The sequence below is a fragment of the Stylophora pistillata genome, chromosome 2, assembly GCF_964205215.1.
Source record: "Stylophora pistillata chromosome 2, jaStyPist1.2, whole genome shotgun sequence".
Taxonomy (NCBI): Eukaryota; Metazoa; Cnidaria; class Anthozoa; order Scleractinia; family Pocilloporidae; genus Stylophora; species Stylophora pistillata.
The window spans coordinates 22,794,933-22,819,192 of record NC_142520.1 but is presented as its reverse complement, the minus strand read 5'-3'; the positions used below and the strand labels follow the sequence as shown (position 1 = coordinate 22,819,192).

Genomic DNA, 24,260 nt, shown 5'->3' with positions numbered 1-24,260 from the left:
GCCTAAAAGTTGACAACTGTCTGTCAACTCATTCCACGCGGTTAAGAGGACACTCCTGGTTAGCGAAATAAGAATCTGCGGGACCTGAGCCAAAGATCTTTCTTCTCCGTATCAGAGTAGAATGTGCGTAATATGTTGTTTTCAAAGCCTTTTAGGTAAAAGAGGTTTTATTTTGTGTGGAGCAGTAGGAATATTTAATGCATAAAGAAGGTGTACAGTATTGAACCAGAAATAGGTTTGCTGAGGTTTTGTGTATATAATCTTAGGTGTAAATATAAAGAAAGTTGTATAAAACGAGAAGTAAAAAAAATAAAAGAATATAATAGGATATGGACGTAGCCTGACTTAACACAAATTTTCTCTTTATTCCGTTGTAGACAGCTCTGCGTACGAATAATTAAACTCATCCACCCTTGAGAGATCAAAACACAAAGACTGGACTTTACTACAATATGCAAAGTTTGCTTTATACAACCTTCGAGAAATTCTTTAATTTCAAGCACAATATACAGGTCGTATTTCCTGTTTATACCTTGCAATATAGGGCTGAACGTAGCATGCGAATATGTGCCTGAAGAAATGAACAGGATTTCTGTAATCTTCAACAATCTATTGATACATTTTATGCGATTATTCCGATATTTCCCAACTCCAGACATTCCTTGTTAATTTACCCACCCCTTATCCTCTAGTCAGCGCTTCCTGGCTCAATATGGATTGCAGTACGCGACAGTGTGTAATGTAAAGCCTCTTTATATTACCAAGAGATCATGAACTACCACCATGGGTAATGAGAGTGGGAGAAAAAACACTTGTAAAGAATCCAGATTTTTCAGAACTAGACGAAAAAGAAAAAGAAAGCAAAAGAAAAAAACCGAATGTGCCTAAATTAGTTTTGTCCCAGACTACAGCTTTCTATCCTATCCAGGTCCTTTAGATGTCAAACCAAAAAGAAAATATGAGTTCTTAGACTGGGTAGCCGAGTTTGATAACTTGCATATTTTAGCATCTCATATCAGTATCTGAGAAAATACTTTAATACAACTTTTTCAAGTGTACTTTATTTTCTGGACTTTGTCGATGACTTTATATATGTTCAAGGAACGCGCCTAATGAATGTGCCAGTTCTTCGATAAACGTGGTTACCCTACTTCCGTTGTTCAAGCGGTTTACCACCGCGCTCAACTTATTGATCGACATTCAGCACTACAAACGTCGCATAAGGAAGATTCCGACCGCATTCCATTCACTCTCACGTTTCACCCTCACAACCACTCAGTTAAATCCATCATTCTTAAAAACTTCAAATTACTTCAAAACGATCCAGAGACAAGCACTATCTTTTCGCAGCCTCCGCTCATTTCATTCAAACGCGACAAAAACTTAGGCAATTTTTTGGTCAGAAGTTCTTTTCAGACTAATGAGCAACCAGGCACTTTTAAATGCGCTCGTGCGCGATGCAAAACGTGTCCTTTCATTCACAACACTGATAAAATATCGGGACCTAAACGATCCATTAAGATCACCGATCACTTCACGTGCACCTCCGCTAATGTAATCTATTGCATAACTTGCACTTATTGCAAAAAGCTATACATCGGCGAAACGGGCAGAAGACTAGGTGACCGATTCCGAGAACACCTTCGAGACGTGGAAAGGAATGACAAGTACACATCTAAACCAGTCGCTAGACATTTTAATTTACCTAATCATTCTAAGCAACATATGGCAATCTGCGGTCTTTCCTTGCACTTAGGTGGCACGGAAAGCCGTAAAAATCTTGAACAAAAGCTCATATTTCAAACCGGCAGTCTCAATCCCACAGGGATCAATGAACGCTTTTCATTCCACTAATTTATTCATGTTTTTCTCGTTGCCATGCACCCACCAATAACGTAGCTCCATTTTCTGCCTTTAAAAGCACACAAAACCCACAATTCCTCTATTCGCTCCGACGAAGGGCTAACGCTCGAAACGTCAGCTTTTGTAGTCATTACGGTGGCCAATTTACCATTTCAACTTTGTTGATATATCCAAATTATTTCGCTACTCCCACCGACGTAGCCCCAAACAGTTTCTTTCGAAACTATCAGCCCTCTATTCTAATGAATGTTGCATTTGTGAGAATATCAGAAGATCAGGGCAACAATCTATTGGCTACAAACAGAAGTATTTAGGTTGGAAAATTGAGGGGGAGGGGTGGAGGGAGGTGAGATGTAAGTAAAATGCAACCTTTTGACCTCTCTCCCCTCCTCCTAGCCCTTAGGTATATATCTCTCTCCTTCATCTGGTTTAACACCCCATCCCATTCACTGTCTACATATCTTCAATTTCTCTCTGACATTTTAACTTTCCTTTGTGATTACTCATTGCTGATTACCCGTTTTTATCAAGTAAAAGACAATCAGCGTAGGTTATACATCACAAAAAAGCTGTATCAACGCTTAAACTAGGAAATGTATTGGTTTAGGGAAACCTTCATCCCTGCAAACTTAACGTTCTCATAGAAAACTTGTGAAGGTCATTTAAAAATGGAATTAAATAAATTGAGAAAATTAGGAACATTTGCAAAGCTACTTCAAATGCTCTTTGAAAAAACAATGACTTTTAATGTACCCCCACATTTCTTAATTTTGAAGTTGAATTTGGACCCCCAGTCCATATCCACTAGCGAATATGGACCCCCCTCCCCTACGCAGATTTATACCCCCTACTCACTCGTTTGTTTCATGTAACCGTAGCCCTAACCCCAGCCATAGGACTAACGGCCTAAACCTAAACCCAGCCCTAACGCTAACCCTAAAAAACCCTAACCCTAAACCCTAAACCCTAACCTAACGAAACCTTAACTTTAAACCCTAACCCTAAAACCCTAACCCAGAACCCTAACCCTAACCTTTTCCCTAACCCGAAGGTTTATCAAGTCAAGAATATTCTATGTAGTTCAGTGTTCTATGTCTGTGTTTCAGTCTTCCTCAGCTCTGTTTATTCTTCTTTGCACGATCGATGGAATAAAAAAAAAAAAAAAAAGAAAAAAACAGCTCAGCTCTTTTCTCTGCACATTATCACAAAAGTCCATATGCACATATATTATAACAATATTGGTGATAAAAGACAGTCAAGTAAAAAGAAAAATAAGTTAAGATTATATAAAATGTAGAGGATAAAAGTTAAAATATACATAGTCCTTATGTTTGTTAACTAGAATGGGAGCTCTGAATGAGAAATTATTGATCTCCTTGGAAAATCTACGTAAAATTTGCTTAAAATGGTCTTTACTTATTGTCTCATTTATATTGATTAATCTATCAAGAAATGTCCAAATTGTTGGCCCCTGTATTGAATAGATTGTTCGCCAATTTCATATTTTACACGTGGAATAACAAATTGGCTGCCCCTTCGAGAAGATCTACTGCCGGACTTTAGAGTAAATAAAGATGCAAGGTTATGAGGAACAATATCTTTGATGACATCGAAGATGAACAGCAGTAAACGCCTATTGTAGAAGTATGACATGGGAAGCCAATTAAGACTTTGAGGATTATCTTGTTCATGAATTAGCGCAGCTGCTCTTTCATGTATAGGATTCAAGGAGTTGAGCATAGCACTACTACAATTTCCCCACACAACTATAGCATATGTTACTGCTGGTATAATGAATTTGAAATAAATTTCATCTAATACTTTAGGGGGTAATTTATTTCTGCATACGTTTTAAGGTACCAACTTTTTGTGAGAAGTGTTTCTTTATATGGCAAATGTGCTTTGACCAAGACAAACGTAGAGTGAAAACGAACTTTCGGACTTCAAGCAGGGCGTAGCGACGATTTGACGATTCGATGGCCCGGTAAATATTATGTTCGAGTAACAATGTGTTCAAAAAGATTTGTTTAATAGAAGATTTCGCGTCGAATCGAAGTTTTTTTCAGAATTTTCAACATAACGCTGCGGAAACTCTGGCCTTGAAGGCAAGTAAACAACTATCTAAGCATGATAAATTTTACCGCGTGGGCTTTGTACACGTAAGAAATTCGTACGTTTTTCACTTCTAACAGTAAATCAAAAACTGTTTTGAATAAGTCTGTCGTCCCGAAATATTTCTTGGCCATTTTAGTCTTACTTCCTATTGACAGTTTCTATCTAACTTGAGATCTCTTCAATCACGGACAAATTCCATTTTGAAATAAGAATAACTTCCCAGCATGGCGCGACATTTCAAATACATCATGGGTCACGGAGATAAGTTTTCTCAGTTTATAATCTCTTGGTGCGGTGTGCTCAGGGAGTAATCATCATTTCTGAAGATTTAAGCCTTAGTAAGGTTCGAGAGATGATATTTAGTAAAATATTCAAATTGTCGAAAATACTATAAAACGTAGCAGAATAGAGCAAGGAAATCTTCGTAGATGTAGAGACTTGAAATTGGCTGTAATAGACTCATCACAATTTTCAAAGCCCGCGGAAAAAAAGGAAGAAAATTAATTAAACATTCCGTATTTCCAAAAGAAAGATCGAAGGCTTAGAGTCCTTATTTCGTGCTTTCCAACTCAATTATGCGAGTCAGTTGGTTCCACTGCCGACAATGAAAATAATATGTATGCGTTAACCGTAAACTGGCCAAAATATCATCATAGAACTCGTGTGAAAGACATTTGTAAATTAATTGCCTTCTTTCCACAGGGTTAGGATTTAATTTTGCATTACTGCGTAGCACCTTTTTACGAAAAATTGTTACGCTATTTCAAACGCTCCTTGACAAAATGACTGTGTCCTCAGTTCATTTCTTAATGGTAAAGGAAATGCCACCAAAGAAAGCACGAACCCCCTGTGGATTCTCAAAAATAGGATTGGCCAATGGCTAATACATGTTGCATGGATGGATATCTGATATATCGGCTCCGCGTGATCAACGAAATGTAATAATGCAGTGGACACGTTTGGCTCAAAATAGGAATCTCTTGCAGTATTAGTAGCTTTGCTTCTTACCCAAAACATTTCTCACCACTTGAAGGTATTGATGATAACGATAATACATTTATATCAGCAATGCAGCTGAACGCCCGTTACACAAACTAACTGGCATCATTTGTTGACAGGTACTTGTACAACAACCAGTTGGAGGACTTACCAAAAGAGATATTCATGAAGAATACCAACCTAAGATATCTGTAAGTCAAAAGTGAAGACTATTCCTCCTAATTTTAATCCTACAGGCAATGTAAAAGGACAATGCAAAGGGAAAACGAAAGTTTTGAAGAGCTAGTTGTAACAGTTACTACACTGAAATGATGAGACATATTCACCAAAGTGAAAAAAAAATGTACTGTTGTTCAAAATAGCATATTGATGGATAAGGCCACAGTTTGTAGTCGTCAATCAGACAATCGTTATGATATATGTATATCAACCCAGTCCACAGGTTCTTAGCCTAGTTACCCTTCGAGTTTTAGGGTAGAAGGAAGGAGGCGGGATGAAAAGTTACGTAGCCACTGGAGGCTTATTTCTTCCATCCAAGGGGGGAGGAAACTCGTCCACTTCCGCTTAATTCTGCCGGCGTGAACTCTCTAGCGTCTTTTTCGCGGTAAAAGGCTCTACAGGTTACCAGGACAAGACATGAAATGAATGATAATCCTCTTTCTGCTGTGTATTCAAAGTATTTTGTAGGGGGCATGGGCGGAAGGTTCAAAGGAAAAGAGGCTGTAGCCCAATATCTCTACCAATAGAAAATGAATTACGCTAATCAGTAACGCTTCAGATATATTGTGACCAAATATACATGTAAGAGGTACTCGAGTCTTTCAATTTTACAAGAAATAAGGTGACTATGGTAAAAAAAGAATCAATTTAAATTGAATAAATCTATCTGAGACTCTCATGAGAAGAATATAATTAGTAATATAAGAGATATTGTTTAATAACATTTTCATTTCTCAACTTAAAGTCAGCCCAAGGACATATAATCCGGGACAATGACACTTACAGTGTATATATCTAGTAGAATGTCATCCAATGTTACATCTTTCATATTATATTAGAGCCATGATACCGCGTGGGATATTTTGTTTTGGTTACAATGCGAACAATTATTCGAATAATATTTCCTTACTTGCTAAAAAATTAATATTTAAAGTGATGACCGAAAAAAATACAGCGTGAGAAGATTAGTTGTGTTTGGTATCGGAGTTTTCAGAAGACACGGGAAAAAAGATCACCAATCATTTGGGCTCGAGAAACTCGTAAGGGGTAGAAGAGGGGAATTTTGTTGTTGGCAGAGCAGAAAAAGGTGACTTGTTTTCAAAAAGAATGCAACATAGTGGCCCCGATAATGCTTGGGCAAAAGAAACGATAGTAGGCAAAAGGAAAGCTTCTTGATTACACTTTTTTCAGACTCTTAACTTACAGTGTAAGAAGAGCTTGGTTACCTTGTTTCCTTTTATTATAAGTTATTTTGTTGCTTTCCAAGCCTTTTCCTTTTAAGTTTTAATTTTGCGCGGAGCGGTAGAAACATTCAATGTATTAAAAAGGTGTTCAATATTGAACCAGAAATATTTTGTTTAGATTCAGGTGTAAATTTAAAGAAAAATGTTCAAAAGCAATAGCGGAAAAAAAAACCAGGATAGTAGAAAATATGACAGCAGCCATATTTAAAACATTTAAACTTTCTGCTTGTTCTGGTTTAGACAAATCCGTGTTCGAATAATCTTCTTATCCACCCTTAGGAGCGGACATCACTAATCATAAAATATGCAGAGTTTGTCTAATACAGCTTGAATGCAAAGACTACTATGTCAGGTTTTTTATTTTATTTTAAAAGCTTCAGCTAAGTTAGCAGAGATACAAGCTTTAATCCCTCCCTCTGTCTTGCGAAATAAGCCTGATCGTATCATATGAATCTGTGCGTGCGCATGCACAATAAAACAAGTTTTATTTAATCTTCAACAAACTATTTTCAGTATACGTTTCATATGACTATTCCAATATTTCCCGCTCCTAACCATTGCTGTTAATTTACCCACTCCTTATCCCCTACTCAGTGTTGCTTGGATTATTATGAGAACCACAATGCATGACAATGATGGCCTCATTTGTACAGAAGAACGTTGATGATACTCTTGTAAGAATGTCAAATACTGATGCTGCCACTAAGTTTCTTACTACTCTGAATGGCTTACATCCCAGTTTACTGTTCACGATGGAGCTTCCTGTTGATGATAGGATTCATTTTATCCGCATTGATATCATCAAGAATGGAACAAAACTTGAAACTCAAGTCTATAGAAAGCCAACTGATATTGCCTTGCTTTTACAATTCCACGGTCATACTGACAAACGCTATAAAGACTCTTTATTAAAGACAATGTTACACCGCGCTTATGCGCTATCCTCCACCTTAGAGGCTTTTAATGAAGAGAATGCGCCAAATTGCGTTCCATTTTTAGCCGTCTTGATTACCCTTGCAGTGTTACAGATTCTGTTATTTCCGATTTTGTTTCTCGTAAACCTTCTGTAGGGACAGCGGAGAGAAATGCTGACGAGAGCAACAGAGTAAGAGTTAATCTACCATTCAAAGATCAGGTTTCAGCTAATTCTGTTCGGAGACAACTGTGTAATCTGAGTAATAAGATTGGTATCGTTTTGCAGCCAGTTTTTGTAAGCAAGAAATTAGAACAAGACCTAAAACCTAAAGAGCCCAAGCCGTCAATTATTAATCAGCGATGCGTTGTTTATCATTTTGTATGTGATCTGTGCGATGCACATTATGTCGGCTATACGGCCCGACACCTTTTTCAACGTGTCGCTGAACACAAAAATTCGGCAATTGGCAAGCATTTTCATGAAGCGCATTGTAGGAGGGATCGTTTGAACGATAGTCATTTTAATATTCTCAGAAAGTATCAAAGTGAGTTTGATTGTTTAGTGTGTGAAATGCTTTATATTAAGAAATTAAAACCTAATCTGAACGTCCAAACGGACCCCATACGTGCTAAACTTTTTGTTTAACCCGCAAATTCTTTTTCCCTTATCGTTCGTTTTTAGTATTTATAGAACTTATTTTTATACAGTCTTGACTTGATAATGACGTTATGTTAACGTCGAAACGTCGTCGATTTTAGCTTTCTATAGCTTTTTATCGTTTTTAAATTTTACAATGTTAATTTGCATAACCGCCATTCCCCTATCATCCAATACTCGAGAAGTGAGCTGTTATCGTTACGCCGGAACTATGTTTTGAAGTTCGATCGATCATTCTTCGGTGGCCTCCGAGCTTGTGGGATATTTAAGTATAGAGGCAAGCGATCTGGCAAGAGAGGGAAGCTATCCAGGAATATTCCAGTCATTGTTCCGCGGCGTTTCGATAAAGCTTTATTTCATTGTAGGAATTTACATAATCTTATCCCAGTCAAGAAAGCAAACAAACTAGCTCCTGTTACTAGCCATCGATTCCCAGCCTCTTTACCGTCAGGCCTTATTTGTATTGCGAGATCGCTTCAGCCGAAAGTGGATGAATTAGAGTGCATTGCTGAAGATGAAAACGCTGATGTTATTTGTGTCACAGAGACTTGGCTATCAGAGCAAATTCCTGACACTGTTGTAAATATGCGGGATTATATTCTGTTTCGAAATGACCGGCTACCCCATGCTGGCGGTGTAGCCGCTCATGTCAAATGTAACATCCCATGTAAGCGGTTGATCGATTTTGAGCTTCGTGGCACTCTTAAGGAAACCTTATGGCTTCAAATAAGACCTCATCGGCTCCCTCGCCATATCTCTATAATTTTACTCGGAGTTATATATCATCCACCGAACGCAATGGTTGCAGATAATGAGAAATTATATAATCATCTTCAAAGCGTAGCAGATGCGTACGTTTGGGACCACCCGGAATGTAAGGTCATAGTCTCAGGAGACTTCAACCCAAACTCGACCAAAGTTTCGGACATCTATATTAAGCGCAAGTGCGGACTTTCGCAAATAGTATCAGTTTTCACGCGAGACACAGGCACCCTACACTGGCGCCTAACTAATCAGCCTAAGCTATTACCAGTTCCCCAACAGCTTCCGAAATGTGGATCCAGCGACCATTTCTGTGTGTATATTCACTCGCGTGTCTTTAAGACCACCCTGGCTAAAAGAACACTAACTCGCCGCGACACGCGTCATAGTCGTATGAGAGATTTTGGCCAGTGGCTTACGTCATTTTCCTGGGACAGCCTTTTTTCTTTAAGATCCTATGCCGATGAATTTGAGTTTTTTCATCAAACTCTTATGAACTCTGTTGACTGTTTCCTCCCGCTTAAAACATTTAAGGTCCATCAAAGAGATAAACCTTGCATAACCAACGCGATCAAGATTGCGATCAAGAAACGGCAGAGATATTTAGCGCAGCATTGGAAAGACTCCTTTCAGTTTAAGCTTTGGCGTGATAATGTTCAGCGGCTTATTCAGCAGAGTAAAAAGGCCTTCTATAAAAACAAAGTTAAAAATCTCAAGAGCGCGCATGTTGGAAAGTGGTGGAAATCGATCAAGAACTTGTCAGGTGTTTCGTGTAGTGAGGGCTTGTGGAATAGTCAACTTATAGATACAGAGACTGTAAATACAGTGAATAATCTTGCAGAAAATATTAATGACTTTTTTGTGCCTCTAACGTCTGGGCGCTCCCCCTTAACATCGGCTGATATCGCGCGCATACGTGTTGATGAGATACCAAGTCATTTATTTGTGACCAAACGGGAGGTGTATGTCGCGCTCCGCAGAATCGAGACCCAGAGAGCGCCAGGGCCTGACGGGATTCCCAACTCTATTCTTAAGACCTTCGCTTTTGAATTGGCTCCCGCCACTGCGGGCATTTACAACTCGTCATTAAGCGAGGGGTACCTCCCTCCCCTTCACAAGTCAGCGATTGTTCGCCCCCTGCCTAAGACGTCACCACCTATGAAAATAGAAGAGGACATCCGCCCCATCAGTCTTACTTGTCAAGTGGCCAAGCTATTAGAAGGGTTCACGCTCACCAGGATTCTCCCTTCCATACTGGCGGATATTGACGTCAAGCAGTTTGCGGTTGCTGGGAAAAGTATGGAACAATTCCTTTTTTACCTACTCCATTTGATTCTCGAAGCCCTCGATAAAGGGAACTGTGCTGTACAATTGTTTTTCGCGGACTTTCGTAAGGGTTCGGACTTAATAGACCATAAAATCCTCATAGAAAAACTATCTAAATTCAATCTAGACGCCAGTTTGGTACGTTGGCTTGCGTGCTTCTTACAAGGTAGATCTCAGGTTACGCGCATAGGTACGGTCAGTTCTACTTCCCAAGCTTTGTGCTGTGGGATACCACAGGGTACCCGTTTAGGACCTATTTTGTTTGTTTGCATGGCTAATGACCTGATGGCTTCCTGAGGCTTGCGTATCAAGTTTGTTGATGACTTAACTATCATGGAAATTCTTCCAAGAAATTCTCCTTCTGTACTTAACTTCCTTGTGAATGACATCCAATATTTTGCTAACATCAATAACATGCGCCTTAATCCTACTAAATGTAAGTGCATGGATGTTGACTTCCTTCAGTATAATAGTTGCAAGGCTCCCCAGGTCGTAACGGGGGGCGCTGTTATAGAAGAGGTCTCGTCGTTCAAGCTCTTAGGCGTGAACTTGTCCAATGACCTCTCCTGGGGGACGCATGTTGACCACCTGCTGAAGAAGGCTGACAGACGGTTGTTTGCTTTAAGGCAGCTTCCATACTTGAGTACGCCTCTACTGCATTTGCCAATTTACCGTCCTACTTATCTAAGACCTTAGAGTCAGTGCAGAGGCGTGCTCTCACCATTATTTGGCCAGGTCATTCGTACTCAGATACCCTAATGCTAGCCGGTATTGAAACCCTTGATGCACGCCGTAGTGCTGCCTGTGAATCCTTTATAAGTCGTATTCATAATGACAACCCCCTTTATACTGCAATGTATGCCGACGTTCGTAAATCTTCAGACCGCTACAATTTAAGATGAAATCGTACTCACTATCACTCAAAAAGGTCCATCGATCGTTTTAAGAACTTTGTGATAGTCAAATACTTGCCAGCTTAATCATACTCTTTTTTTATAATAAACATTATCATTTTCAGTTAGTATTATCATTTTTATGTAATTGCTATTTTTAATTGTATGTAGTTTAATGCATTTTGTACAGTTTTCCTCCTTTTTTTCCTATAATTCTTGTTGATATTATAAACCTGTAATTCAGCATTCTCTGAAAGAGGTTTGAATAAACGATATTATTATTATTATTATTATTAGTAGTATTATTCCAAGCAATGTTTTGTCGCAAGTTTTTATCGTCAAATGTTATTCCACTCATTTAGGCGACAAAGGAATGGCAAAATTGAGAGGGTGAAATCGTACCTTGGTACATAGCATGGGGTTATACCAAGTTAATCCAGCGAAGAACAAGGCTTCTTATTCACAAAAATCCAATACAATTTTTGGCCTACTCAAGACTACGAAATTTTAGGACCTCAAAGAAAAGTAACACAGAGGTCAAAATACGCCATTCCTTGTCACGCAATTCGAGGTGAAAAATCAACAATGCGCACGTTCAAAAGACGTCAGGCAGTTTTGGGGCGAGAAATCGTTTCTACACTCTGGATAGAAAGCTAATTTAGTTCAACTTTCGTTGTTTCTGTTGCTCAGGTTACTTCATATTTAAAATGTTAGCGGTTATTCTCCAAACAAAACAAGCCAAAATGCAAAATCGTCCCGTACGATACGGATACGATTTGAAACTGGTAATGAACCGTAAAATCAATATGTCTGCCATATTTACACTTTGATTTGAGTATTTTTCATGAGTTTGTACATACCATGCATTAGCGCCAAACATGGATTGTGCATTGGCTTCACAAGTTACTGCCGTGAACTGCATCCTGCTGTTCTCGGATTGCATGACATGCAGACCCACAAGTCCTGGGCCACAATTTTACAAACAATGGTATTCTTTCCTTATAATTCTTGCTCACTTTTACCAAATGTTAATTGCTCACGCGCGTAATCTATAGTCATCTTTTATAGCCATCTTTTTATCCTCTTTTTTTGTTTTGTCCAAACTGATGGTGTTTTAGAGAACGTGACGTTGTGTTAAATGTACCGTATTTAGAAATGAGTGACAGGGATCAAATGTCAAGTACTTTTACTTAGTTCCAGGAGTTTTGCCCTTTTTTTCAGACCGAGTATTCGCCACGGAGGTGCTTTTTCTTGGTCAAAATAAAGTAAAACGTTGAGTTTAAACGCGGGTTTATTGAGTCGTCCTCAACAGATGGGTTCAGTGAGAGATCCAGTCTTTCCCGACAGTTACTTTTCCTTTGGAGAAATCTAAACCATTCTTTTGTTTGAAGAAAAGCAGTCTCCTCTTCAAAAAACACAGAAGACATCGTTTAAGGAGAGGAGAAGTTATATCCATTGACAACAAACACGCTGATCTTTTGTTCTTTTTAAGTTGAAGGACTTTTCAGCACCACTGCAACGTGTAGTGGCGGATACAGTATGGCAAGTGTATAATATAGAGGAAAGGCACTGTTCTCGACAAGGCAAAGATGCTTTAAATTGAAAAACATCAGGAATGATCTAGTGCACAGCTCAAACTGCCCCTTCTGAGATTGCAGAGTAAAATTTTCAGGCGTTACCCCAGAGCTGGGCATTGCGATCTTCGAGAAAGACTGCCCGTCCGCCGTGGCTAAGCAGAAGGCCTTCCTGGAAGAATAATTAAAATAGGAAAACACACTGGATTCAAAACAAATTTGTCACAGATGGCTCAAACTATGGGGCATGGAAATCATGAATATGGAGCCGCATATCAGTCATTGTAGATAAATTCCTAGCAGCCAAGGAAATGATGGTCGGTTGCCTAGAAAATAGGGTTTTCCTGAAGCACGCTGGCGCAGAAATCGTCAGCGGCAGTTGGCCCGAAAAGATTATATCAAAAAGTTTTATCGTACTTTTTTTCCTCTGAATAATCGAAAAGTTCAAAATACGCCCAAATGGCTGTTGCTGTCCCGCCCTAAAAGCAATGAAAAATTAGGCAGCTTTGGCAACTTCGTAGGCTACAACACGATGCAATACTGCTTTTAATTTTTGTATGCTAGCAGATGATCCTTTTATCTCTCGGAAAATATTAACTTCTTGTTCTGTTGTTACGTGTAAGTCTGAATAATAACCCGTTGGAATAAAGTACTTCTTGTCCCTTTCGCGGCGGTAAAGTAAAATATGCAAAGCCTGCCTTATACAACTTTCGACTAATACTTTCAAGCAAAATATAATACAGATTGTATTTCCTGTCACTACCTAAGATATAGGCCTGAACGTAGCATGTGAATATGTGCCTGCACAAAGGAACAGGTATCTTTAATCTTCAACAATATATAAAGATAAACACATTTTATGTGATTATTCCAACATTTCTTGTTAATTTACCCAACCCTTATCATCTTGTTAGTGTCCCCCGGCTTTTTACGAAAACCATAGTACATGACAATGTATAATGTAAAGCTCATTATATTACCAAGAGATTGTAATATTAGGATGATAGGTGATGAGCGGAGGAAGAAAAAGCATTTCAAAAGAATATATCTAAAAATATATGTTTATATAAATAAATTGATAAAAAAAAAACAGTGTATGAGGCGCCGAAATGGACAAAAATGCCGTTTAGCAATTTTTCTTTCCAATTACATAAATATGTTCTAAACTGAAGATTTTTGTCCTCAGTTTACATATTAGATACTAACTTAGTGAAATATTTATGCTCTTTTTCGCCTTTATTTTTTTAACTCTTCAGTTGCATTCTAATTGCAAAGAAAATCCGCTACAAGTATAGAAAAATTATTCTAATTGAAATGTTTTAGATGTTCTAATGTTCTTATTATATTCTATTTTAAAAAATAAAGTATTCTAATAATGTTCTTTTCATGCCAAGTTTGAAAAAGACTTTGCTCATAAGAATGATAAATTATCTTATTCTCAGTCGGAAAATACATGGTAATTGCAAAAAATACGTTGTAATTAGTATGCGAATTATTCTCAGTTAAATTGTTTCGTGGTAATTCAAACACTCTTCTAATTAACATGCAAATGTATGCTACACAAAGCGGTGTTGGGCAAGGGTATCACGGACGCCGATGTAATTGACATTTCCCCCTTTTTGCGCTAATTTTCAAGCTATGAATTGAAGACTATCTAGAAAAGCTACGATATGCCTTTATACCGTCGAAGAAGAGGCGACATAGAGATAGCTAGAGATATTCTTAGAAAATACTCAAGCAGTTCTCCGTCAAATTGCTAACTTGAGTCAACAATGGGAGCCCCAGAATACAAACCTGGACCACTTAGAAAACGCTGTTGATCGAATGACCGAGATCTGTACAGCGTTTGGCGATCTTCATCAGAGTGTACCCACTAACAGCGCTGCAAATAGGTCAGTTGTTGGCTTGACGAGTAGTTTAGACGATATACGAACACATCTTTGACCGAGACTCAAAGGTTTAAATATAGAGAGTACCTGTTCTTGTGAATGCCAATGCCCAGTGAGCAGCAGTGGCGAAAAAGGTCACCTTCGCTGGGCTAGCATTGCTAAATTACTGGAAATTTCTGATCATGAGAGAACTCTCAGAAGACGAAGAGAGGAATTTGGAATCTGTTACGAGTTCGATGTTTGAGTGACAGATGATTTGCAGTCAAAGCAGAACGCAGGGTTATCGGAACAGCAACAAGAAGATTTATTTCAAAATTAACGTAGTTTCACTTGATAAACTTTTCACTAGCCCGTAACTCAGTAAATTTTCACGGCCTCCGCCAACTTCGATCAACTTGAAAATACACACGGCCTCCGCCAACTTCAATAAACTTGTGGAAGGTAGTCTGGAAATTAAACCCGGAACTAAACCCGCCGGGTTTAGTTCCGGGTTTAGTTCCTTCTTTTCCGGGTTTAGTTCCTTCTTTTCCGGGTTTAGTTCCTTCTTTTCTAAGGCTTTGTATGAGGACAACGGAAGGTACTTACTGTGCACGCATTTTGCGTCCTGTCATGTCCAAAACGACTCCGATGATTTTCCGAAGAGTATATGAGCTCCGAAAATTCTCAGATGATTAACCCGAAGATTATTCGATGGTTTCCGAAGTTACCCAGAGAGCCCTGAATTTTTGAAGGCTTGTTTTTTTCAATTAAAATTAATAAATAAATATAATTGTAAATTTATATTGCGCAGTTTCCATGACCGGATGATCAACTGCGCATTACAACAATGTATGGAATAAATACTAATTACATCGCTACAACAATGCATAAAATAAATACTAATTACATCATTACAACAATGCTTTGTAATAAATACCAGTTACATCATGTGTAGTATAAAATGTTAAAAGCTGAGCTAACTAAGAATAAAAACCCTTACTAAAAAAAATGCGTGTTTAGGAGTTTTTTAAAAGTGTCGACAGATTTAGCCATTCTAATTTCCGAAGGTTAATCATTCCAGAGTTTCGGCGCCGAAGCAACGAAAGCACGGTCGCCTAGGGTTTTTAAAGTTTTTAAATTCGAGTAAGACAGTAGTATTCCGTCATTAGAACGCAGTCCATATCTTGAATTTAAAGGCTTCATTTTGAAAAGATCATCGATATAGGACGCTGCGGATTTGCGAATGGCTTTGAAAGTTAAAAGCAGAACCTTAAAATTAATACGAAATGAGACAGGAAGCCAATGCAGCTGATGGAGTACCGATGTAATGTGGCAAAATTTGCCCTGCATAACAACAAGTCTGGCGGCTGCGTTTTGATTTCTCTGCAATTTGTCAATATGGCACTTGGACACACCGTATAATAGACTATTACAGTAGTAATAGTAGTAATATTACAGTATTAGTAGTCTATTCGGCTACTAATAAAGGAACGAATAATTCTTCTTTTTTCTTTTTTCAAGTCTTTTTGGAAGAGTGTATGAGTGTACTTCGAGGATTAACCGACAACTATCCGAAGGTCTCCGAGGTTACCCGGATATTATTCGATGGTTTTCGGATGGTTTCCGGATTCGATGATTACCCGGAGAGCCCTGAATTTTTGAAGGCTTGTTTTTTAACCCCGAGTTCTAGTAGCGCGAAGGCACGTTTTATGAGGACAATCTCAACCTTGAGAACAATTCATTTGTTCGTATTCCAGCTTTCGTAAACCTTTGCCTCGTTTACTGAGGATCTAACCCTAACGATCTGATCTCAATCTGCAGAGTCGACTGAGTTTAACTGTTTTATTCTTTGCAGGTATTCACTCTGTTACAACGGGTGTGCAAAGAGCTACTCTGACAACTAAACGGAGAGAACGCCTTTTTGATACTTGATTCTAAACAATCTGATTGGTTGATGCTAGCCACTAATGACATGACCAGGCAAGGTTTAAGGTCATGTCCATCGCAGAGAACAATGAAGTTAACATGTCTGATCTAATTAAGAGAGTGATTTCTAAAACTGACAAATATATCCGCTACGTCACTCTTTCCGATCACGTTCATTGCAATTCGAACCAAAATCAACGAATATGGTATTTCCGCGTAACGCAATCACAATTGTAACTACTAGTTTCCAACGCAGCCTACCCAATTATGTATCAATGTAAAATGGGCTCGACAGGCCTACACGACTCCCCAGCGCGCGTTTAGAATAACCTATTCAAAGTTTGGCCCTCACGAGTATGTCTTTGAGCGACCGTCCTCTTTTGTAAGATACGAGGGGCAGATTTATTTTATATTTCGCTCAGTAGTGATTGTGTTTCTATTAAATGCCAGTTTCTCATGAGAATTTACTTTAGGTTTGGCCCTGATGGTTGGTATTATGTAACAAAAGGCAAGACTCATTGGTTCGTCTTCTGTTTCTGTTGAAGAGCTAGTTTCTCGTTTTTGAAATACACCTCTGAGAGGGTTGTGTTAATGAGGTCCTCTGGGTAGCCTCTCTTTAGCAAATGCGCTTTGAAATTTACAATTTTCTCCTCAAATATTGTTTGAGAGGAGTTTGTTCTGAGAAGTCTGGGGGCCTCCCCTTTTATGAAGCCTTTTTTAACTCCTTGTGGGTGACAGGAACTATAATGTGTATACTGAAATGTCTAAGTTTGTTTAAAATGAGTACGCACATCAAGGATTGCGTCTTTTTCGAATCGTTCGCCTTTGTAGAGGCAGGTGTTCAGGAATGTTGTTTCCTTATCGGAAATTTCCGGCGTAAATTTTATTGTTGGATGATGATTGTTTGCTTTTTCGATGAAACGCTCTATTGTTGCTTTGTTTGTACTCCTTAGCGAGAAGATGTCGTCTATGCATAACGTTTCCAAACAAACGGTTTGAAAAGGCTTTTGTCAAGGATTTCTGTCTCTACCTTGTTCATGAAAATATTAGAAATGGCGACTGCCATTTTTGTGCCCATGGCCGCACCATGTGTTTAAAGGTAGTGCTTTCCATTAAACTGGAAAGAATTTTCTTGGAGAATTGGCCTAGGCACTAGTTTTAGTCGTTGTGTAGGGATAGGAGTTCTGTTTCTGTAGAATACTTCGCATGCTCTGCATACAGTGTCCATTCCCTCTTCTTGTGGCATATTTGTATATAAGCTCGTAACGTCCATTGAAACAAGTATTACGTTCTCCAGGACTTTCCTATTTTCTATGAAATTGACAAAGTCTGTAGTATCCTTAAGATACGACTTTTGTTTTTGTGCTATCGCCTGAAGGAGTTTGTCGACAAATGATGACAGGACCATCACACCCTGGCACTATCGGTCTGCTGACCGGGGAAGGTTTGTGTATTTTTGTTAGGGTGTAGAATTCTGGAATTCGAGGCGGATTTGGGGTTTGACAAAGCCATTTTATAGTCATGACGTCTATATGATTACCGTTGTAGAGGTCTGCAATAAGTTGTCTGACCTTATGGTCCGTCTCTTTAACCATGGGTGATGCAAGAGGCCTGTAGTTATCTTTGTTATCTAGTAGAGTTTGGCATTCTTAAATTTTGTCGCGTTTGTTAATGACTACGGTTGTTGTTCCTTTGTCGGCCTTTTTGAGGTTTATCTCAGAGTCGTTTCAAGGCCCTGAGCGCTTTGCGTTCGACCGGAAGCAAATTATCTTTTAGCTTTGTAATTTCTATTTCTGAAAGGTCACTTTTAACCTCTTCTAAATAGCTTTCAAGGGCGACTGATTTTTGTACTGGTGGTATCCATGCAGATTTGACATGGCAGGGATGGGTTTTTTTGTCCTTCTCTCGGAATATGTAAATCAGACGCATTCTCCTTGCGAACTGATCAAAGTCACGCAATAGTTGTTGTCTGTTCTGTTCTTGTTTTGTAACGGGTGTTGCAATGAATTTAAGCCCTTTTGCCATTAAATTAATCTGGTCGTTTGTAAGTTCTTTATTTGAGAAGTTTTTTTATGTGCGTTTTGTTCGCCTCTATTTTGATAATTGAACGTGTTTGGCGTCTGACTTCTCTGCGCTCCCTGCGCTTGTTAGTTGCTAGCCGCTTGGCTTTTTAAATTCGTTTTTTGGCCCAATGTTTGTATTGGGAGTCAGAGAATACACGTGTTTACTTTTCAAATTCTTTATTCTCCACGGTTTCTAATCTTTTCATCATACTGCCCAACTAATCGACTTCTTCCTGTAGATTAACAGCTATGTTTTTGACTGTCTCGATCGTTACATTGTCTTGATTGCTTTCAGCTTGCGCCACGCGCGCTGATTCGATCGTACTGCAGTTCTTAGTGTTCAGTGTTCCGGCCGTTTGGCTCGTTTTCTTTTCGTTATTTAAAACCACCTGGTCTTAAAACCACCGAATTCATGTTCATGGAAGCACATGATCGCCTTTACTGTTTCTTGCTCCGCGTTGTTACGGATTTGCTTTTTTGATCTCTTTTTTGAAATCCTCGTCCGCTCTTATTTTGGCCCTCGCCCTATATTGTAGGGATTCTGGGAAAGTTCCTTTTCCTATGTCTATATTCGTATATCTATGTCTATATTCTTATATCTATGTCTATATTCTTATATCTATGTCTATATTCTATATCCTTTTTCTATATCCGGAGCTTGTACGCTCTTCGAAAAGGTAAGCTGGAAGGATCAATGTTACTATAGGGAGTGTCGGCCGACATGGCGACCGACATGGCGACCGACATGTCGGTCGACAGTCGGTCGATAGTCGATAGTCGGTCGACAGTCGGTCGATAGTCGGTCGACAGTCGGTCGATAGTCTGTCGATAGTCCGACAGAAAACCTGCAAGGTCTGTTGAGGAGGACTGAGGAAGGCCTGTCTCTAACGGAAGAGCTTATCACTTTCGTTAAGCAGTGCTTTCCCGGAATTGAAATTGAATAAATGGCAGACTGACTTAGGCATTGTTATATTTTCTTTGTACCCTTGTAATGAATGATCGAGATCTGGATTATAAGGACGCTGACCATGTTAACCTATAATTTGACGCATGATTTGCTGTTTATTATTTAGTTTCACGGGCGTTGAAATAGATAAGTAAATAATTATGGATAAACAAACGATAAAATTTAAAAAATAGATAAAAAAAAATTAATCTGGGGTTTGATTGTTCTTCGAGGATCTTCGGGTAACTTCGGAGACCCTCAGATATTTATCGGTTAATCCTCGGAGTACACATTTGGAGCTCGTACACTCTTCGGAAAAATCTTGAAAAAAGAAGAAGAAGAATTGAAAAAACGATCCCTCAAAATATCAGAGCTCTCCAGGTAACTTCGGAAACCATGGAATAATCTTCGGGTTAGTCATCTGAGTATTTCTGGAGTTTCTACACTCTTCGGAACATCATCGGAGTCGTTTTAAATAAAATAACAGGCGTTGAAAACTTCCTGCAGGATTCCGGCAGAAGTCCAGTGGAATTCCGGATTCCAGATTTTCCAGACTACCATTGAGAAATACTCACTGCCTCCCCCAACTTCGCTAAACTTGAAAATACTCACGGCCTCCGCTAACTTCAATAAACATAAACTTGAAAATACTCACGGCCTCCGCCAAATTCAACAAACACTGCCTCGTCACATTTGACTGATCACGACCAACTCCCTTCGCTTGTGAAAACTTGGTTGAAACTTAATCTAACCTGTCCTACTTATATACTTACTCTATAAAATTCTAGAACTTTCTAAAAAAGGTCTAATTATAGCAACATTATAAAATATACCAATTTTAGAAACGATTACATAATTGACTAAAATTAACAGGCCATGACCTTTCGCGAACCTTCCAGAAGGTCATGTATGTCACGCAACATTATTTTTCGTAACAGACTCGAAACGGACGGTTTTACTAAGATTTCAGAGAGCAACCTTACAGCTGTCGTTCAATCAGTGAAATCGCTTTACTCCCAATATTGGCCAATATTGGCCAGAGTCGCACGCTAGGTGCATTGAGGAGCAGAGGTCAGCACGTGCAGCACTGGTGGGTGCGCGAAATAATGAGGTAAATAGACTGAATTATTTGCAGCGCTGTTAGTGGTACACTCTGTGGAAGAACGCCAAACGTTGTACAGATCTCGCTCACTCGATCAACAGCGTTTTCTAAGTCGTCCAGGTTTGTATTCTGGGTCTCTCATTGTTCACTGAAGCCAGCAATTTGACCGAGAACTGCTTGAGTATTTTCTAAGAATATCTCTAGTTATCCCTATGTCGCCTCTTCCTCGACGGTATAAAGGCATATCGTAGCTTTTCTAAATAGTCTTCAATTCAAAGCTTTAAAATTAGCACAAAAAGGGGGAAATGTCAATTACATCAGCGTCCGTGATACCCTTGCCCAAAACCGCTTTGTGTAGCATAAATTTGCATGTTAACTAGAAGCGTGCTCTAATTAGCACGAAAAAATTCAACTGAGAATAATTCGCATACTAATTTGAAAGTATTTTTTGCAATGGCTATGTATTTTCTGACTGATAATAGGATAAAGGCCCGGTTCAGACGCCGAACTTTTCATGAGCCGAACTAAATTCGAATTTGGACCGACCCAAACTAACAAAAATACGCCTGCTGATTCAGACGCCGTTCTTTTCGGCCGTTCCAAATTCAGTTCCAGTAAAACCAGTCAAACTGCTTGTAAAACACATTACAACAATTTATGCACTAGGATCGGCACATGAAAAGTACGGCGTCTAAATTAAAGCCGTTCCAAAGGCGTTCTACAGGCGAAATTCTCGGCCAAGCCAGCCGGGAAGAACGTGTGAGCCGTTCCAAATTGAATTAGCTGTTCCAAATTGATTCAGACGCCGATCTTTTCATGTACTTAATTCAAGGAATTAGGTTCGGCTCATGAAAAGATCGGCGTTTGAACCGGGCCTAATTTATCATTCTAATGTGAAGAGTTATTTTCTAACTTTGCATGAAAATAACATTATTATAATACTTTATTTTTTAAAATAGAATGTAAGAAGAACATTAGAACATCTAAAACACATTTCAATTAGAATAATTTTTTTCTGTACTTGTAACGCATTTTCTTTGCAATTAGAATGCAACTGAAGAGTTTAGAAAATAAATGTGAAAAAGAGTATAAATATTTCACTAAGTTAGGATCTAATATGTAAACTGAGGACAAAAATCTTGAGTTTAGAACATATTTATGTAATTGGAAAGAAAAATTGCTAAACGGCATTTTAGTCCATTTTGGCGCCTCATATTTTTGTCCACTTTGGCGCCTCATACCCCAGTGTGCCTCATTTAGGTTATTCCCAGATTATAGTTTTTTTATCCTCTCCGGGGACTTTAGATGTCAAACCAAAAAGAAAAGAAGACTTCTTGGACAACATTAGCTTGATAACGTGCATACTTTAGCCCCTTATGACAGTAGGTTAAAAAAAAATACAACTTTTTCAAGCATACTTTAATTCTGAACTTTGTTGTCGAAAACCATGCAATTGATCCTACATTTAATTTATTTTTGGTAGGAACTTGTATAACAACAAGTTGAAGAAATTACCATCAGACATTTTCAGTAACAACACCCAGCTGCAGTGGCTGTAAGTTTGGAGTCTTATATTTGTGCAAGGAACGCGTCTAATGCATATCGCATTTGTGAGAATACTAGGAGATCAGGGCAACAATTTATCAGCTAAAAAGAAGGGGGAGGGGTTTCTGAAATGCACCACTATGACTCTCTACCCATGCAAAGAACGGAATATTCTGGAATATTTTGGAGTATTCTAAAATACAAGTGTAATGAATGCTTCGAATCCAACTCGTATTGTTAAGAATAGCAGCAGATCACAGCAGCGATACATTAGCTCCAAATGAAAACAGTTGCAAGGCGGGTACAAATTTTGCCTTTCCTTTGTCCCCACCTCTAGCCACTTCAGTTCAACATCGGGTGTTAGTCATCACCTATGTAGCTTTCATTTCTTTCCTACATTAAAAAACTTTCTTGCCAAACTGACCCTCTTTGCCAGAAAAAAAAAAACAGGCGTTTAAGAGTGTGGTTTCTACATCCCAATAAAGCTTGATTAACCCTTGGATTAGGACATTCTCTATAAAAAATGCATTTGACCAGGAAAATTTGCTGTTCGTTACATACACTATCAAAGAAAACAGTTGTAAAGAGAAGAATGCTGGGAAAGCATTTCCTTTAGACCACTCCCCTCTTTCCTGATTAGTCTCTTTACCAAGTCAACTGCACTGGTAAATTTCGCCCTTCACAAGTTTTTCTGCGATAAGTTTCCAATAAGCCAGAGAAATACCGCATAATGCTTCATTAAAAGAAAGCTTTCTCGCTTAAACTTAGACGTTAAGGCGACATTATATGGATATCTTGCAACAGTTCAAAACAGGGTCGGGTCAAACGAACAGAGCTCACATCGTTATTTTACTCGTTGTTCTGTATGGTAATGAGCATCCGAAAAGATCATAGAGAGTAAATATTTTCAATAAAATAATCATTTCCTGAATAGTCTATGAAGCAAAGAGGGACAAGAAGCCTTAGTTCGAAGCTCTCAATAAAGCTGTCTTGGATGTGATGCAAATATTAACTTCGGGTACTTGTAGTATAGCTCACTGAGATGCTGTTTGCTATAAAAAGTAGGAGTTGTATCTTGAAGCAGCCATTCTTAGAAGGAAGTTGAACAAAGGCAGGCTTTAAACCAAAATACAAGTACATCGGTCATCTCCATGAACACTCCACCTGCACTGGATTCTATTTCGACTCCCGATCTACATACGATTGAGAACTCTGTCTTTAGGAAATAATTTCATTTCCTGTCCAATAAAAAAATAATTTATATTCAATAAGATAGTAAAGAAAAAGCCATTTACTATAGTAAATGGCTTTTTGTTTCTTTTATTTTAAGTGACCCAACTGCCTCTAATAACCCAGGTAGTCATTTAAAGCCAACTGCCTCGAATGATCCAACTGCCTCAAATGACTGAATTGCCTCAAAGGACCAAAGTGGTTCCAGTGACCTAACTATTTCAGATGACCCAGTCATTTCAAATGACATTTACTTTCTTAAACAGCAGAACCTGACATGTGGCCATTAGCGAAAATGACCCAATAAATGCAAGTGACCCAACTGTCTGGCGGAAATGACCCAATCATGGTCAATATTCTGTGGATCTCCCGGTCCAAATCCGCCCTCTAAGCGGATTTGGATCCCCAACAAAACTGAGTGAAAACATCATCCCTTACATACCTGAGCGAAAGCACTGAGGATTAAGGTCTAGGGTTTAGGGTTAAGATTAGGGTCTAGGGTTTAGGATTAGGGTTAGGATCTAGGGTTTTAGGGTTAGATTTCACGTCGGCTCGTGTGTAGTGTTTTATACGCATATCATTTTAAAAAATAATGGTACAAAAAAGTACCATGGGAACAAAATTATCTAAGATGGTGGAGGGATTAACTCCAACACACTCTTGTCGTAGACGTAATGTTTACTGTCACACAACACAGGGAAAAGAGAATGGACCCTATATTACGCATTTGGGTATCGTGGGTTATACATACTAATCTAACCGACTAAGACTGTGAGCAGAAGTTGTATTTATAAGAGTCCGAAAAGGTTTTTGCACGCATGTGGTGCAGGTTATTCAGGACGCATGACTTTTACGTTTAAAAAATGAGTCTCGTTTAAAACGCAAGTTTGGTAAACAAGAATAGACATGCAAGATTTTTGCATATTTCACAAAAGACGGTTATTTGTCACACAACACGTTGTCATACAAGGTCTTTAGAGCGAAGAACTTGAAAATAATAAGAGCACTCTAG

The 24,260-nt window shown here is 38.7% G+C and overlaps 1 protein-coding gene and 2 pseudogenes across 1 annotated transcript; 2 read left to right on the top strand and 1 right to left on the bottom strand.

The window, feature by feature from the left end:
• The first annotated feature begins 7,049 nt into the window (after positions 1 to 7,049).
• Positions 7,050 to 8,001, top strand: LOC148737838 (uncharacterized; annotated as a pseudogene).
• A 597-nt stretch (positions 8,002 to 8,598) lies between these two features.
• LOC148737837 (uncharacterized) lies at positions 8,599 to 10,398 on the top strand. The gene has a single exon (XM_088749345.1). The coding sequence runs from the start codon at positions 8,599 to 8,601 to the stop codon at positions 10,396 to 10,398; it is 1,800 nt and encodes a 599-aa protein (XP_088605471.1).
• A 6,072-nt stretch (positions 10,399 to 16,470) lies between these two features.
• Positions 16,471 to 21,729, bottom strand: LOC148737836 (uncharacterized; annotated as a pseudogene).
• Positions 21,730 to 24,260: the final 2,531 nt, after the last annotated feature.

Excerpts from the sequence above, each read along its gene's own strand:
- LOC148737837 (XM_088749345.1), top strand. The coding sequence starts at position 8,599 with ATGCGGGATTATATTCTGTTTCGAAATGACCGGCTACCCCATGCTGGC.